Source organism: Corythoichthys intestinalis, chromosome 17, assembly GCF_030265065.1.
Source record: "Corythoichthys intestinalis isolate RoL2023-P3 chromosome 17, ASM3026506v1, whole genome shotgun sequence".
In the NCBI taxonomy this organism is placed as follows: domain Eukaryota; kingdom Metazoa; phylum Chordata; class Actinopteri; order Syngnathiformes; family Syngnathidae; genus Corythoichthys; species Corythoichthys intestinalis.
Genome location: NC_080411.1, coordinates 15,556,474 through 15,572,133, shown reverse-complemented (window position 1 = coordinate 15,572,133; position 15,660 = coordinate 15,556,474). Strand labels below are relative to the sequence as shown.

Here is a 15,660-nt window from a genome sequence, read left to right as displayed (position 1 = left end):
TGTCATGACCATATCATTTATTTAGCAATTGGGGGAAAATACTTCGATTAAAAGGAATATCCTGTAAAAATAATGGCGTAGAGAGACTGAAACAATGACATTTTGAGGCTCTCTTCGTCGCATTTTCCTCGTTCTGAATAATTCCCCCTGAATGGGTTGAATTCTAAATCAAATTAAACCACTCTCCTGCTGACGTCATCCTCCTGTTGGGGACGCTAGAGCCCTTTTAATGGTAGGTGAGGCTAAACGTGGGATTAAAAGACTAATTTCTCGTCATCTGCGCTTTGCCAAATTGTTGTATATAGTGGAATCGTCTCAAAATATGGTTCTAATTCACATAATAATGCTAGTTAAGACTTTTTTTTATCCGGTCGTATGCACTTTAATGTATAATGTAATACCTCATAGAACATGAAAAATAACATCAGTTACTTTGCTGAGTAGCTAATTACTCTTACAATAACATAATGAGGTTACAAACTCAAATACAGTTTGGGAGAAGTAATTTGTACTGTAACTGTAACCATTTTTTTTTTTTAAAGTAAGATTAACAACACTGCTACTCACCTCTGCCTTTCAGCCTACACAGAGTTCAGAGTGCTTTTACCTCCTCCACTGAGTTTGAACAAGGACAGAATAGAAGGTGTTCAGTAAATTCATCATTTGGCAGACACTGATCATTCTACTTAACCTCGGTATGCAAAGCGTAATCACGTGTAAGGATGTGGGCAGACGTGACCTTGCCTTTGAAGATGTTTGCTGCTGCCATGTACGCCGCTCAGCGCTCGACAAAAGGGCCGAAAGATTATTTTCATCCTCTCTTACAGAGACTTTAATCATTGAAGTGCGATATCTGAGTTCATCTGGGACAGAAAGGAGTAGTGACCGATCTGCTGGTTGCCTCGTTAATAACACTCGTCTTTTTCTTCAGGTTGCCGTTGCGGCTTGGTAAACGGTGAAAAGGTTTTCAATCATTTAGCGCTTTTCTACCTTCAAGGTACTCAAAGCACTAGGTCGATAGAGTAGATAATCAAAAACGACAACCTTTGACTACACTGTAAAAAAAAAAAAAAAAAAGTCAACCAATTTCATTTGAATCTTCAGGTTCGATAGAAAACACTCAAGAGAACAAGGGCGTAGGTTTGCATAGGGACATAACACCACCAACTTTTAAGGATGCTGAAATTGTCCCCACCAACTTTTAAGCAATCGTATTTGCATTATATAATAAGTTCAGTTATATAGGTAATTTAGATTGTCTTCCCATAAGTTGTAAGGATAGAATTGACCCTACATTATGTTCAGACTTACATTTACCCCTTTTCACTTGCTGAATGTGCTGGTCCTTTTTTTCTCCCTTCAAACACACGTTTGATTGGCTAATAAGTAGAACCCCCATTCACACAATCCTAACAAAATACATGTCAACATGCTGCCTCCTCCGCCGCTTTTTAAGAGGAGGGATATTGGAAGGTTTTTTTCGGCCAGCAGCAGCCACTTTAAGTAATGTTAAACAGACGTCAGTGTTGTGAAGGTGGGGAACACACCACTAATTTTGCAACTGAAAGTCAGACCTGCATCAGAGTTGGCATAACATTAAACTGTGTGAACTTGCTAACCTGTAAAGCTCGAGTAGAAAGCTGCTTAGAGACGTGTCTTCCTGTACTTTTTTTGCTACTATTAACGTTAATTCAACCGTGCATTTTGTGCATTTATTCCCTAATTAAAATGTATGTATTTTCTACATCATTATAAGAAATATTTTTATTTGCAGCCGATGCACATTTTTAACCACCCCCCCCAAAAAAAACCAACAACCACTGTAAATTACCTTTTTTATATGAAGCAAGCATTTTGAAAAATGACTTTCTCCCATAAAAAAAAAAACTTTTTTTCCATTTTTACGTCGGAACCAGCTATTTTTGAGAAATGTACCCAATCTGTTTGGTCTTATTAATGTCCCGTCCCAAGCAAAAAGTGTACATGCAGATTATGCTATTATAGCATCTCTACCAATGTTGAGATCAAACCTACGCCCTTGCAAGAGAAGCTTAACATTTTACATAAACTGGTCTTCAATTAAAGGAACTATATGCAGTATATTATATACGACTGCCACTGTAGCTCGTGCATGGTGCTTCCTGTGAGTTTGAGTCACTGTGTATTCATCTGGGGAGATTCACGAGTAACTTACTGGTCTGTAACCCAAAATCAACAGTGAATGACTCATAAATGAATTGAAGTGGGAGGGTTGCCACCCTTGGGTGTCCTTTGGCAAAAGTGATAAACTTAATTCAATTCACAGCAGAATGATGAACTGAGCTAGTTTTTTGTTCATTACCTGTATAGTAACATTTTGTAGAATTATTTCCTGACCCAGGTATCGTTAACTGTTATATCGCCATATTGTGAGATTGTGATCGTGAGTTTTGTATCGAAATCATATCGTATATTGAGGCAGCCAAAGATTCCCACCCCTGGTCTTTAAAATACCATATAAAATTAAACTGCATTAAAATTTGACAGCATTAAAATTTAACATCAAGCTGGATTTCAACCTCTCTCCCAGTTTTAACGCACTATTCACTATTCAACTGTTCAAAAAAGGAACCTTTTTCTCCACTAGAGGGCACTGTTGCTCTTTGGATGAATGATGCTTCAGTTCTGGTTTTTTTGTTGTTGTTGTATTTCTTTGACTTCTTGTGGTTATGTAATCAGTTATAGAACAATATAATAATAAAACTTAATTTTTTTTTTTGAAAAAATAAAAAAATAAATCAAACATTGTAAGCAGTCACTCGCAATGTTACTCATGACTTTTCACCAAATACTTTTTTACTTGTACCTGAGTACATTTTTTGGATGACTTTTACTTGAGTAATATTATTTTGAAGTAACGCTACTCTTACTTGAGTAAAATCGTTGGCGACTCTACACACCTCTGTGAAAGGCATAATGTAACGTGAACTTATTTATCATTCGCTGTCAGGTAGCTGGTAAAATGAATGACTGGCTCATTAAAAAAAAGTGTTACAGTTAGCTAAAAAGAGTGAAAAGTGATTTGAAAAAAAATCTGAAATGATTTGATAGCCAACAGAACTGGACACCCCCTCGAGCCACTTTCTTCACCGACGCAGACTGAAAACAAGAGGCCCTTTCAACTAAAAACTGGGCGTGGAAAGCTAACGCAGACAGAAAGCCGACAGCTTATTAACACAATTTTATTGGGCAAATGAATCTCTCAATCTTATCAGCGTGGGGCCCTTTCTCTGTCACGGGGCGCTTTTGGATAGTCTCCCCGCTCGAGTTGGCTAAGCGCAGCGGGGTTTTAACAGGACCACGGGGGGATTGGGTTGGAGTGGACAGATCACAAAAAGGGAAAAAAAGGAGATGGAACAGCAGCGGGAGTCCGACGAGCTAGTGCATCGTCGCTTAGATCCTCATGAAAAGTCAAATGGGTGTTAGGTTAGAAAATGCAAATATATTAGAAGGCTCCGGCGCAATCTCAGTTGTCTTTTTTTCTTGTCTCCTGTAAGCTAAGGAAACCTTTTTTTTAATTTTATTAGGGATGTCCCCCATCTGATCACGTGATCTGGCCCAATCATTTTCAGAGGTCTGAATCGGGTGTGACTGATCTAGTTTTTATAATAAGTTCATTTATTTTACTTTTAAGTATTAATTCATTGGCTGCCAATGACTTCGATAGACGTCCAATACCTTTTGACTTTTAAATCAATCAGTTAGGATTTAATGTCTATCGCCGCCAATGGCAGTGAAACATGATTCCTCAGTGCCAAACTTCCAGTTGAAATGGATTTGACTCCTGTAAGTATACAGCAAAAAAAGGCAAAATCACAATCAAAAAAGCTCAATTCATCACATCGGACCAGAGCCAATGTTCCCTCTAATTTTTCATGTTTGTGAGCAGACACACAAGCTCCCTGAGCACACTGATGACCACTGTGAGAAACATTCGAGGCGTACACTGTGGCCACACAAAAGTATCACACCTGTTCAAAACTTTGGATCATAGCAAGTTACATGGCTCATTAAAAGAATGAGCAATTTTCATTAGTTTACTTTTAATAATTGGCCCACCTAAATATGTGTTATATGTGAGAGTCCTGCTTTAACCATAGGAAGAGTCCTGCTTTGGCCTTAGTAAGGTCAAGTAAACACATATAAATGCTGTATGTTTGTTTGGATTTGTCATGCCTGAAGGGAAAATAAAAAATAAATAAATAAAAAATAATAAATAAATAAAAATATTTTTAAAAAGTTGTGGCATGACAAGTTAATAAATAAGTACAGTGGGGCAAATAAGTATTTAGTCAACCACCAATTGTGCAAGTTCTAGAGAGGCCTGTAATTGTCAACATGGGTAAACCTCAAACATGAGACAGAATGTGGGGGGGAAAAAACAGAAAATCACATTGTTTGATTTTTAAAGAACTTATTTGTAAATCATTGTGGAAAATAAGTATTTGGTCACCTACAAACAAGCAAGATTTCTGGCTGTCAAAGAGGTCTAACTTCTTCTGACGAGGCTCCACTCGTTACTTGTATTAATGGCACCTGTTTTAACTCATTCACGGTATAAAAGACACCAGTCCACAACTTCAGTCAGTCACACTCCAAACTTCACTACGGCCAAGACCAAAGAGTTGTCGAAGGACACCAGAGACAAAACTGTAGACCTGCACCAGGCTGGGAAGACTGAATCTGCAATAGGTAAAACGTTTGGTGTAAAAAAATTAACTGCGGGAGCTATTTTTAGAAAATGGAAGACATACAGGACTGTCTCAGATAATTAGAATATTGTGATAAAGTTCTTTACTTTCTGTAATGCAATTAAAAAAACAAAAATGTCATACATTCTGGATTCATTACACATCAACTGAACTATTTCAAGCCTTTTATTATTTTAATATTGCTGAATTTGGCTTACAGCTTAAGAAAACTCAAAAATCCTATCTCAAAATATTAGAATATCATGAAAAAGTATACAAGTAGGCTATTCAACTAATCACCTGAATCATCTAATTAACTCGAAACACCTGCGAGGGTTTCCTGAGCCTTAAAAACACTCAGCTTGGTTCAGTAAACTAAATCACAAGTATGGGGAAGACTGCTGATCTGACTGCTGTCCAGAGGACCATCATTGATACCCTCCATCAGGAGGGTAAGACACAAAAAGAAATTTCTCAAAGAGCAGGCTGTTCACAGAGTGCAGTTTCAAAGCATATCCACAAAAAGTCTGTTGGAAGGGAAAAATGTGGCCGGAAACGCTGCACAACCAAGAGAGATGACCGCAGCCTTAACAAAATTGTGAAGAAGAGCCGCTTCCAGAATTTGGGGGAGCTTCAAAGACAGTGGGCTGAAGCTGGAGTCCAGGTATCAAAAGCCACAGTTCACAGACGTGTCCGGGAAATGGGCTACAATAGCCGTATTCCCATGGTCAAGCCACTTCTGAACTCAAGACAACGGAAGAAGCGTCTGACTTGGGCTATGGAGAAGCAGCACTGGACAGTTGCAGAGTGGTCCAAAGTCCTCTTTTCAGACGAAAGCAAGTTTTGCATTTCATTTGGAAGTCAAGGCGCCAGAGTCTGGAGAAAGGCTGGAGAGGAGCAAAATCCAAGTTGCTTGAAATCCAGTGTGAAGTCCCCACAGTCAGCAATGGTTTGGGGAGCCATGTCAGCTGCTGGTGTTGGTCCACTGTGTTTCATCAAGTCCAGAGTAAATGCAACTGTGTACCAAGAGATTTTAGAGCACTACATGCTTCCATCTGCTGAAAAGCTCTATGGAGATGAGGATTTCATTTTCCAGCATGATCTGGCACCTGCCCACAGTGCCAAAACCACCAGTAACTGGTGCACTGACCATGGCATCACTGTCCTTGATTGGCCTGCTAATTCCCCTGACCTGAACCCCATCGAGAATTTGTGGGGTATAGTTAAGAAGAAGATGAAAGACACCAGACCTACAAATGCAAATGAGCTGAAGGCCGCTGTCGAAGCATCCTGGGCATCAATAACACCTCAGCAATGCCACAGGCTGATTGCCTCCATGCCACGCCGGATTGATGATGAACTTTTGGTATTGACCAAATACTTATTTTCCACCATGATTTGCAAATACATTTTTTAAAAATCAAACAATGTGATTTTCTGGGAGGGGGGGTTTCACATTCTGTCTCTCATGGTGGAGGTTTACCCATGTTGACCATTACAGGCCTCTCTAATCTTTTCAAGTGGGAGAACTTGCACAATTAGTGGTTGACTAAACACTTATTTGCCCCATTGTACATGTAGTCGCCGGTTACGACGTATCCGACTCAGGCGATTTTGACTTCACGACACCGATATCTTGTCCGCCATTTTCTCTGCAGTCTTTTATTTATTTATTTTTTTTTTCACATAAACGTTAACTTATGGTACCTCTTTATCTTATTTCTTACTTTATTTTTATAATATGACGTTTTCTGTCATCACTAAATGTGAAGTCTTTCAGCTTGACAGTTTTTAAAGCTTTTGACTACCTGCACTTTTGAGAAGTTGTGAAGCTGTAACACAGATGTGTACACTTATTGTATGTTCAAAACGAAACAGTTTAACAATAAAACACTTGACACAAAACAATTGGTGTTCAAACGTCCAACTAGTCTGATCATTGTGTAAAATTAGTAGATTAAATTAGGCAAATTAAGCTAACAAGTCAGCTAACTGAAATGCTATAAATGCTAACGTATTTACAATTCTCATGGCTGCTATGACAAGAAGCAAATCACTCACACAGAACTCCACAAACTGTAGCTCTAAATTGAATTGCAAATTCATACACAAACATATATATTAGCTGAAACAATTTACAGCCTTATGTGGGCTATACCAGAGCGCAGCTGTCCTTATAGCTAAGTCAGATGAGTCTGGTCCTCAGTCAATACAAGGCGAGAGTCCAGCCAGACCCAGTGCTGCCACCAGAGGGCAGTGTATCCTCCATCATTAAACACAATACAGTACTTTCAAACAAATAGTTACTTTGCGATTTAGGGGTACTTACAGGGTTAATTCCAATTTATGAGGAAATTCGGGTTAGGTCGCCAGCGTAGGAACGGAACTTGTTGGTCAACAGGGAGCTACTTATACATCAAACTCTCACATTAAAACTGTTCAGACAATAAGGAGACCAATGATTCCTAAGAAAAGAAAAAATCTCACTCAGTTTCACCGCTTGTTCGTCTGTTTGCAATTACCCTGATAGCCATTCCATCTTAAAAGAACCACATTTTTATTTTACTTTGGATTGATGAGTGTAGTATCGCTTTCGCCATGATTAGGGGTTAGTATTTGTGTCTCTTAACTCCGCTGCACTGTTGTTAGCTAGCTAACCTGCACGGCATGTATAGACATGGCACATATGCACAACTTGGTCAATGCTATGATTGGCTAGCGTGAAGTTAACTGTATTATTGGCTACAACCCTGTTGTTCATTAAGTTCCGTTGCCAAATGGGACAGAAAAAAAAATTGTCAGTCTAATTAATTGGCTTATATCAGTTCTAAAATTATATAATTAATACTGTAGCGCTTGCAAAGATTGGCAGTGGAAAGTTGCTTCAGTATAACAGCACAGGATTCTAACTCACTTTTCACTCTTCATATTTCTCCGCACCCACCCAGGTTATGCAGTCATGGTGTACCAGCCCACCAATCAGCGTCGCGTTGCCGTATCGAACGCACCAATAGGAGCATTGCGTTACTGTATCGAGCGCACCAATAGCAGTGTCGCGCTGACACATCAATGCAGCGCCAACGGTAGTCCTAGTGACACTACAATAAGTTTCTGTTTGATTTTATTTTGTGTGCTAGATAGATTTTCTTGTGCGCTGAGTATGTTCAAACAGTGCGACAGCGTAGAGCAGGGGTCCTCAAATACAAATCTTGAAGGTCCACAATTATTTTTTTTTTTCATACTAGCATGGGTCCATTTGTTAATGTCAGTCAAGTACAAGGCAGTTCGAAGGTGGTAGAGGTGGTTTTCTTTGGACCAAACAAAAATACAATGGACATTCTGATTAAATAAAAATAAATTAACAAAACATTTTTTTGACTTAAAATAAAAATACAAAAAAAACACACTAAATAACTGACTAGATCTGTTTTTAAGGCGCAATAACTATTGACTGAAAAAAAATATTTATAAATTTTGTTGCTTCGAGTATTCGTTTAATTAAAGTGGCGTTGTAATGGTTTATTTTGAAAGTGTTTGCATTTAGTTTTATTGATTGGGGTGGATATACTGCCCTCTGGTCTGCCTCTTTTTACATGGCTGAATCCAACCGCTCACTGTTAAGACCAACGTAAGCTAAGTTTTTGTTTGAGCTAATGTTTTTTAATGCATTCATAGTTTGGTTTATAGGTATATTTAGCCGTTTTTTGTGGGCGTATGTATCTGAACAATTTGTTAAGAGCATTGTAAAAAAAACTTTAGCATTTTGTAGCATTTAAGCTCTTTTGTTCTACATAGATCCTCATTAAAAAAAAAAAAAATCCGTTTGAGGCTTAGCTCAGGTATTTTAATTTTTCATGTTCCTTATCATATTACTCGATTATTCGAACTAACTAGTCCATCGATTAATCGACTACTAAAATATTCGATAGCTGCAGCCCTACTCTTGACAGTACATTTTGTAACTGTAAAACACTGCCGAACAAAAAAGAAAACATGTCCAAGTAGTACAGTACATGTTTACTTGTTCAGAACATTAATGACAAGCTATGTAATCAAGGTGCAAACATAACAATTATTGACAGTAACTTTAACTGTAAAACACTGCTTAGTGAGAGAAATGGCATTTGGGGGTCACAAATCTGTTTACCTCCATCATCAGCAAGTACTTCAGTATGTCTTGTGGTTGATAAATCTGAGAGTGAGATTTGATTTTTGTCATTTCCTCATTTTCTTTTCCTTTGAACATTGCGGTCATCACTTCATACACTCTTTTATTATTTCTCCATCAGAGAACGGCTTCTTATGTTTGTCATTCCATTCCTCATTGAAACTGCAATTTTCGTTGTCCACTTTTCTTCTCTTGGTCAACTTTGAGCATGCCATTTTGTTGGATTCGGTCTTCTACTGGTGGCACGTGTGGTGTTAGTGAACGTTGCTTAACGTTGTGATCATGAACGTTGCCCGCATGCAGTGAGAGTGCCGGGTTAACACGGGGGAATAAATGAATCACATTTGCTCACAGTATGACTCACGTTCTTGAATGAAAAATAAAGTACACGACAGCATATACAAACAGATTGCAAAGTGCCGGGTGCGATTCGTGTTTGAGGTTGCTGACACTGCTGCGGTCCGTCCACGCTAGTTAGTAGCATGCACGCTCTCTCAGCCAATCAGCGCATCCATGCACGCTCTCTCAGCCAATCAACGGATCCATGCACGCTCTCTCAATCAGCGCATCGTTGTCATAGCGATGACAAGTGAAAACATGTAAGATATTTAACTAAAAATCAAACAGAATTTAGCGTTAGAATAGTACCGCATAACGATAGATCGGCGATTCATACAAATGATGTATGTTAAACAAGTTTTTTTTTCGTTCGTTTTTTCGTACGTCTGTGGGTCTGCAGTGAGGTGTGCGGTCCGCTATATTGAGGACCACGGGCGTAGAGGGTACATTAGACCAGTCATTTGAACTCAAACTGCCCCAAAAAGGTTCCAATGGAGAATTTTCAGCTCAAACACTCTGGGGAACACGTGCCTGTGCTCATCTACATACTTCCCTGCTTCAGTAGCGCTGTTTCACCAAGTCTCTGCTTGGCAAAAACACTTTTCTAACCCAGTTAAGACTTGCTATCTGTATTTACGTTTCAGGCGCTGTGTTGCTGGGCCAAACGCGCGTTGCGTTATATTCGTGCTCGTACAAGCATGCGTGGAATGCACGAGCTGCTGTTATGCTTTAAAATACATTGGACGTCTGACATCGTCTATAAATAACATTGAAGTATATCATTCACTGTTATCTTTCCATGTGGAAGTTTATTTCTATAAAACAAATTATTGAAATGTAGTTTGTTTATTTTGTGCTGAACAATGGATTTGCAAAAATTGTTTGGGGGGGTCTGTAACTGTAATGTTGGGATAGAAAAGTAATTTCAATGTGCCCCCTCCCCACGCCTTATACATTTCCAGGGTATCTGATCGGATCACCTGAAAATCAGGTGACTGACATGGATTTGCATCCAAAAACGTGATTGAGATAGCTGTAGTTTGGACACCAATTTTCTCAGTCCTGTTATTCAATTACAATTTTAGTAGAAGTGGGGTTTCCTCAGTAGGGATGAAAAAAAACACATGACACCAGACATTGTCATTATGTTCCTGGCCTAGCTAGATAAACAAGTGAATCGTAATTTTTTTGAGGGACAACAGAGTGAATTTGGATCATTTCCTGAGGCACGATGCTTGGGTATCCCAGATCAAGGCAATAGAATTGGACGCTTTAAAATCGATGTGATGACACCGTGGCGTGTTTTCAGATGACATGCAGAATTTTTGGGCACTCATCCAACTCAAAGGTGTCAACGTCGCCGTTCATGATAAAACGAATGGAATAAAGAAAAGCAATGACGGGCATTTTTGGCAGACGTCTTGGCGGTCGAAGCGGCGGCGTAGCGACGGGGAGGGCTGGGCCTTACCTTGGCCGGCGTCTCCCGGGCACTTTCCGCGTCGGACCAGCGATGTTTGAGCTGCGAGGAGCCGGGGACGCACTCGCAGAACGTCTGCGTGGGACAAACACACAGCATTTGGTGTGTTTTTATGACGCTTTGCTATGAACGAGAAGCGGTTTTCGATTTGGGGAAAAAGCCAGGTGCCCGAATTGTTCAAGCATTAATGAGCTTTAACACTTTTAACTAGGATTGTGACAAAATATCTTAATAGTAATACATTGTGATACTTTGTATTCCAAAAGGTTATCGATATGCTCCTGCCAAGAATCGATATATGGCGGAAAACACAAGACTGAAAAAGCAGTTTATGCTCTTGTACCCCTCTTTGAAAGAAACTGCTGTATTTGAAGACAAAACAACTGTTGTGTTTGATAGAACAATATGTCTATATGCTGCCATAGCAGATTCATGGCGTATTAAGCCCCCGAACTATTTTTAATTTGTCCGTTTTACCCTGAAAACCCCCATTTACAGACGTCTCGCAACCGCTTTTGTTTCAACCCAGCCATAAAACGAAGATAATTAAATACCCTAATTTTCGCACTATAAGTCGCACCTGACTATAAGCCGCAGCCCACCAAATTTGGCACGAATACGGCATTTGTTCATAGATAAGCCGAACTGGACTATAAGCCGCAGCTTTCCTCACTGTATCATGGGATATTTTCACCATAAGATATTAACCGGTACAACCTTATTTGACAGCGGCATCATACGACCAACTGTCATAAGACCAAATGAACCATCATTAAACTTTGAACTAATTAGTGCAAAGCTTTATTGCTTCATGAAGCTTCATTTGGCCATCACTGCTCACTTGGGGGAGACAGTCAGCCTCTGCTGCCACCTGCTGTTGACTGTTGTCATCCAACATGCCTCTTAGCATGCGTTGCAGCGCTACAGATGTAAATAACAATCAAAAATCCTGTTCTGTGCTACATGTTTCATCAGTTACTGTTCCAATTGTTTCATCAATTGCTAGTTATGGTATTTGCTAACACTTTATTTGACAATGGTGCCATAAGACTGCCATTACACAATCATAATTATGACATGTCTCTGTCCTGAGCATTCATGAATGCTTATAACAGATATCATTAAGTGTTTTCCGGCAAATGATCTCACTTTTGAATGCATGCAAAAGATCCACGATGGACAAAAATTGAGTTAGTGACATAATTTGCCAAATGACACTTAATGACATAAGCATTCAGTAATGTCCATGATAGTGTCATGTCATAATTTTGATGATCTTATGACAGTCTTATGACACCGCTGTCAAATAAAGTCTTACCTAAAAAAAATCAATAAGCCGCACTGGACTATAAGCCACAGGTATCAAAATGAAGGAAAAAAGTAGCGGCTTATAGTCCGAAAATTACGGTATATTTATTATTCAAAATGTCATTTTTAGCTTAAAATCGTTAACTGTTGTCTCATATTTTGTTTAAATAAAAAAAAGTCTTTAAAAAATTATTCACTCGCATATTTTAAACTTTTAAACAAATTATGTCACAATGAAAAAAATGGCGTATCTAAAAAAGTCATGGATATCTACTTCATAACTAACGCTTGATTGTATTTTATTTTTTTTGTTACTGTCGCATTTTCTACGATATGTTAGATGATAAATAATCGATCCAAACAAAGAAAAATTGAAAGAAAAAAAAAACTTTTAAAAGGGTAAATATATAAAAAAGAAAATCTCGACCACTCCTTGATGTCTGCGATTTCTGCATCGTGACCCTTGTTATATTACCATGTTTCCCCCATAAAATCCCCCCAAAAATCCAGCTGTGGCCATTCACAGCTGTGTCTTGAGAATCAGTGATACAGGCTACATGGAGTTTTTGGATCGAAACAAGGTAAGTACGCGATAATATCTCGTTAAAGTCATGGCATCTGTAATTCTGCTCTCGCGTGCTCTCACCTCCAGATAGGGTTTTGCTGTTTAAAAAAACATTTTTTTTCCTTTAAAATGTCTTCCTGTTCAAAATTGTTCTTTCCCCAGAAAATTGAGATTTAAGCTTTCCCCAGAAAATTGAGATTTAAGCTTTCCAATGATGTATCACACATGAATATCGGACAATTTTGAAATTTGGCCAAATTGGAAAATTCTCAGAGCGGAACTTCAAGTCACCTGAGTGTTTCCCGCCATATCGTTTTAAAAAGATCACTGTACTGAAAGGTCACTGTTTAACAAAAAAAAAAGGAGTTTCTCAAATGTGTCTGCTAACTCAATGGCTGTCACTGATGATGCGAGAGGCCCAGTCCATTTAGACCAGATGAGGCGAAAACAGCAGGAAGTGACCCATAAATACGACAAAATCTACAGGAAATGGCCAACAAATGCCACACAAAAAACACGAAGTGACTGAAAATCAACAGCAAATGACCTGAAATGCCCCAAAATTAAACTCATTGGTTACCATTGACCGCCATAGACGTCCAATCCGTTTGAAGTGGGACGGATGGCAGTGAATGAATGGACGAAATCTACAGGAAGTGGCCCATAAATGCTCCAAAAGCAACATGAAGTGATTGAAAATCAACAGCAAATGACCTGAAATGCCCCAAAATTAAAACTCATTAGTTGCCATTGACTGCCATAGACGTCCAATCCGTTTGAAGTGGGACAGATGGCAGTGAATGAATGAACGTTCATTTATTCGAAACCAGAGCAGTCTTTCTGATTTTCGGGGCATTTAGCGTTTACTTTCTGTTCAATTTAGCGCTTTTAAAGGTCACTTCCTGTTCTTCAACCCCTAAACAACAGGAAGTGGCTCATAAATGCCACAAAATCTACAGGAAGTGGCCCATAAATGCCCCAAAAGCTAAACGAAATGACTGAAAATCAACAGCAAATGACCAGTAGATTAAAAACGAACATGTTAACTGCACTCGATTAATTCCTAAAACCTAAAAATGATAAGCATCACCTTGACTCTCTAGCATCGCATCCCGCTGTCGACTGCGTGTTTATCGAGCTACTCCGTTTGTATTTCAGCGGCGTCCGTCACCCCCCATTAGAATTCTGTGCCTCTTTCCTCCCCTTTATCTCCTTGCAGCTCCGACTTACAAACAGAGCGACAGCCTTCCCTTCAAGTTTCCCGCTCGCAGGCATCCCGTCTTCACACATTTTAGCTGCAAAGGAGTTGACAAACAACTGCGTTGGCAAGCTTCGAATGTATGAGCGCCTGTATACAACGTGACAGAAATAAATTACAAATACATACACGTACTGTATCTTTCAAATAAAATTTAAAAAAAATCAGTATAGATGCTTTAACTCAGTGGTGGCAAACATAGGGCCCGTGGGCCAGAAGCGGCCCGTCAGGGGATCCGATCCGGCCTGCAGGGTTGTGCTGCCGGACAGGCACGTTATAGCTCATTCATACTGTGCAAAAAAGGCGGAACTTATGGGGGTGCTTTGGTTGCAACTGCGCCCGGGCCTCTAAAGGGCCTGGTTTGGGGGTGTAAAATGGGCATGGTTGGGCAAGGGCAGGGTCAAACATAAAGGTAAGATGATGCGGAGTTAAGTGTAGACGTAAAGTGTACTACCATATTCGCCCGAATATAAGACGGCCCTGATTATAAGACGACCCCCTCTTTTTCAAGAGTCAAGTTTGAAAAAAGACTTTTTGAACACCAAATTAATTTTTATACAGAAAATAATTACAGTACATCTGAAACAAATGATTATAACAATATATTTTAGAGAAAAACATGTAATTTTGCCTCACTCAAATCTTAATATCTGAACATTTAAATATGTAAACTAAAATGCAATCACATTCGTAAATGAATGGCTTCTGGTTTTTGAAATGTAAATAAACTAGGGCTGTCAAACGATTAAAATTTATAATCGAGTTAATTACAGCTTAAAAATTAATCATAATTAATCGCAATTCAAACCATCTATAAAATATGCCATATTTTTCTGTAAATTATTGTTGGAATGGAAAGATAAGACACAAGACGGATATATTCAACATACGGTACATAAGTACTATATTTGTTTATTTTTACAATAAATCAAGAAGATGGCATTAACATTATTAACATTCTGTTAACGCAACCATAGAAAGTCTTGTAGTTCTTAAAAAATAAATGTTAGTACAAGTTATAGAAATGTTATAATAAAACCCCTCCAGATGTTTTCGTTTTAATAAAATTAGTGAAATTTTCAATCAAAAACATAAACTAGTAGCTCACCATTGTTGATGTCAATAATAACACAATGCTCATGGTGCTGAAACCCATAAAACACTGGACATTAGGACATTACACTGTGCTGTCATTTTAATCTGTTGAGCGGGCATGTGCGTTAAATGCGTCAAATATTTTAACGTGATTAATTTAAAAAATTAATTACCGCCCGTTAACGCGATAATTTTGACAGCCCTAAAATAAACCAATCTATTGTGATAAAACAACAAAATTGCAATAACTGCATTAACCCTCAAAGTGAAGTCTAACTGTAGTCTTGGAACAAATCTGAATAAGGAAAAACATTGCAATAAAATAATGCAAACTGGTTAAACTTGAGAATAGCTGAGATCTGTCATAACAGAACATCGCTTCAATGATATCTGGCACCATCTAGCATCGTGAATGGGTATAATGTTTAGACCACGAATTTAAGAAGACCCCCACTTTTTCATTCTTATTTCAATGCAAAAAATAGTCTTATATTCGCGCCAATACGGTAGATCATGAAACGTTAGCTCCTTGCTAACGATGCGTTCCGTCAAAAAGTCTATTAGCTCGTTTGTTATTATTGATTTTCTTATTTAATACATTTAAAAAATAATAATTATAATTTTGTTGTTTTTAACCTGTCCTGTTTAGCTTCTTGGACACAGAGAACGGGAATCTGAGTGTCCTTATGGTATGAACAGTTTTAATGTATGGGAGTATGA

At 38.6% G+C, this 15,660-nt stretch overlaps 1 protein-coding gene across 2 annotated transcripts in view; it reads right to left on the bottom strand.

The window, feature by feature from the left end:
• Positions 1-15,660, bottom strand: part of fibcd1b (fibrinogen C domain containing 1b) — a 310,956-nt gene that overhangs the window by 209,472 nt on the left and 85,824 nt on the right. The window contains exon 2 of one of the 2 annotated variants that reach the window (XM_057819800.1): positions 10,706-10,789. The exons of the other annotated variant lie outside the window; for it this stretch is intronic. Coding sequence (XP_057675783.1) covers positions 10,706-10,789 — 84 coding nt within the window. The remainder of the gene's footprint in view (positions 1-10,705; positions 10,790-15,660) is intronic. 2 annotated transcript variants of the gene reach the window in all.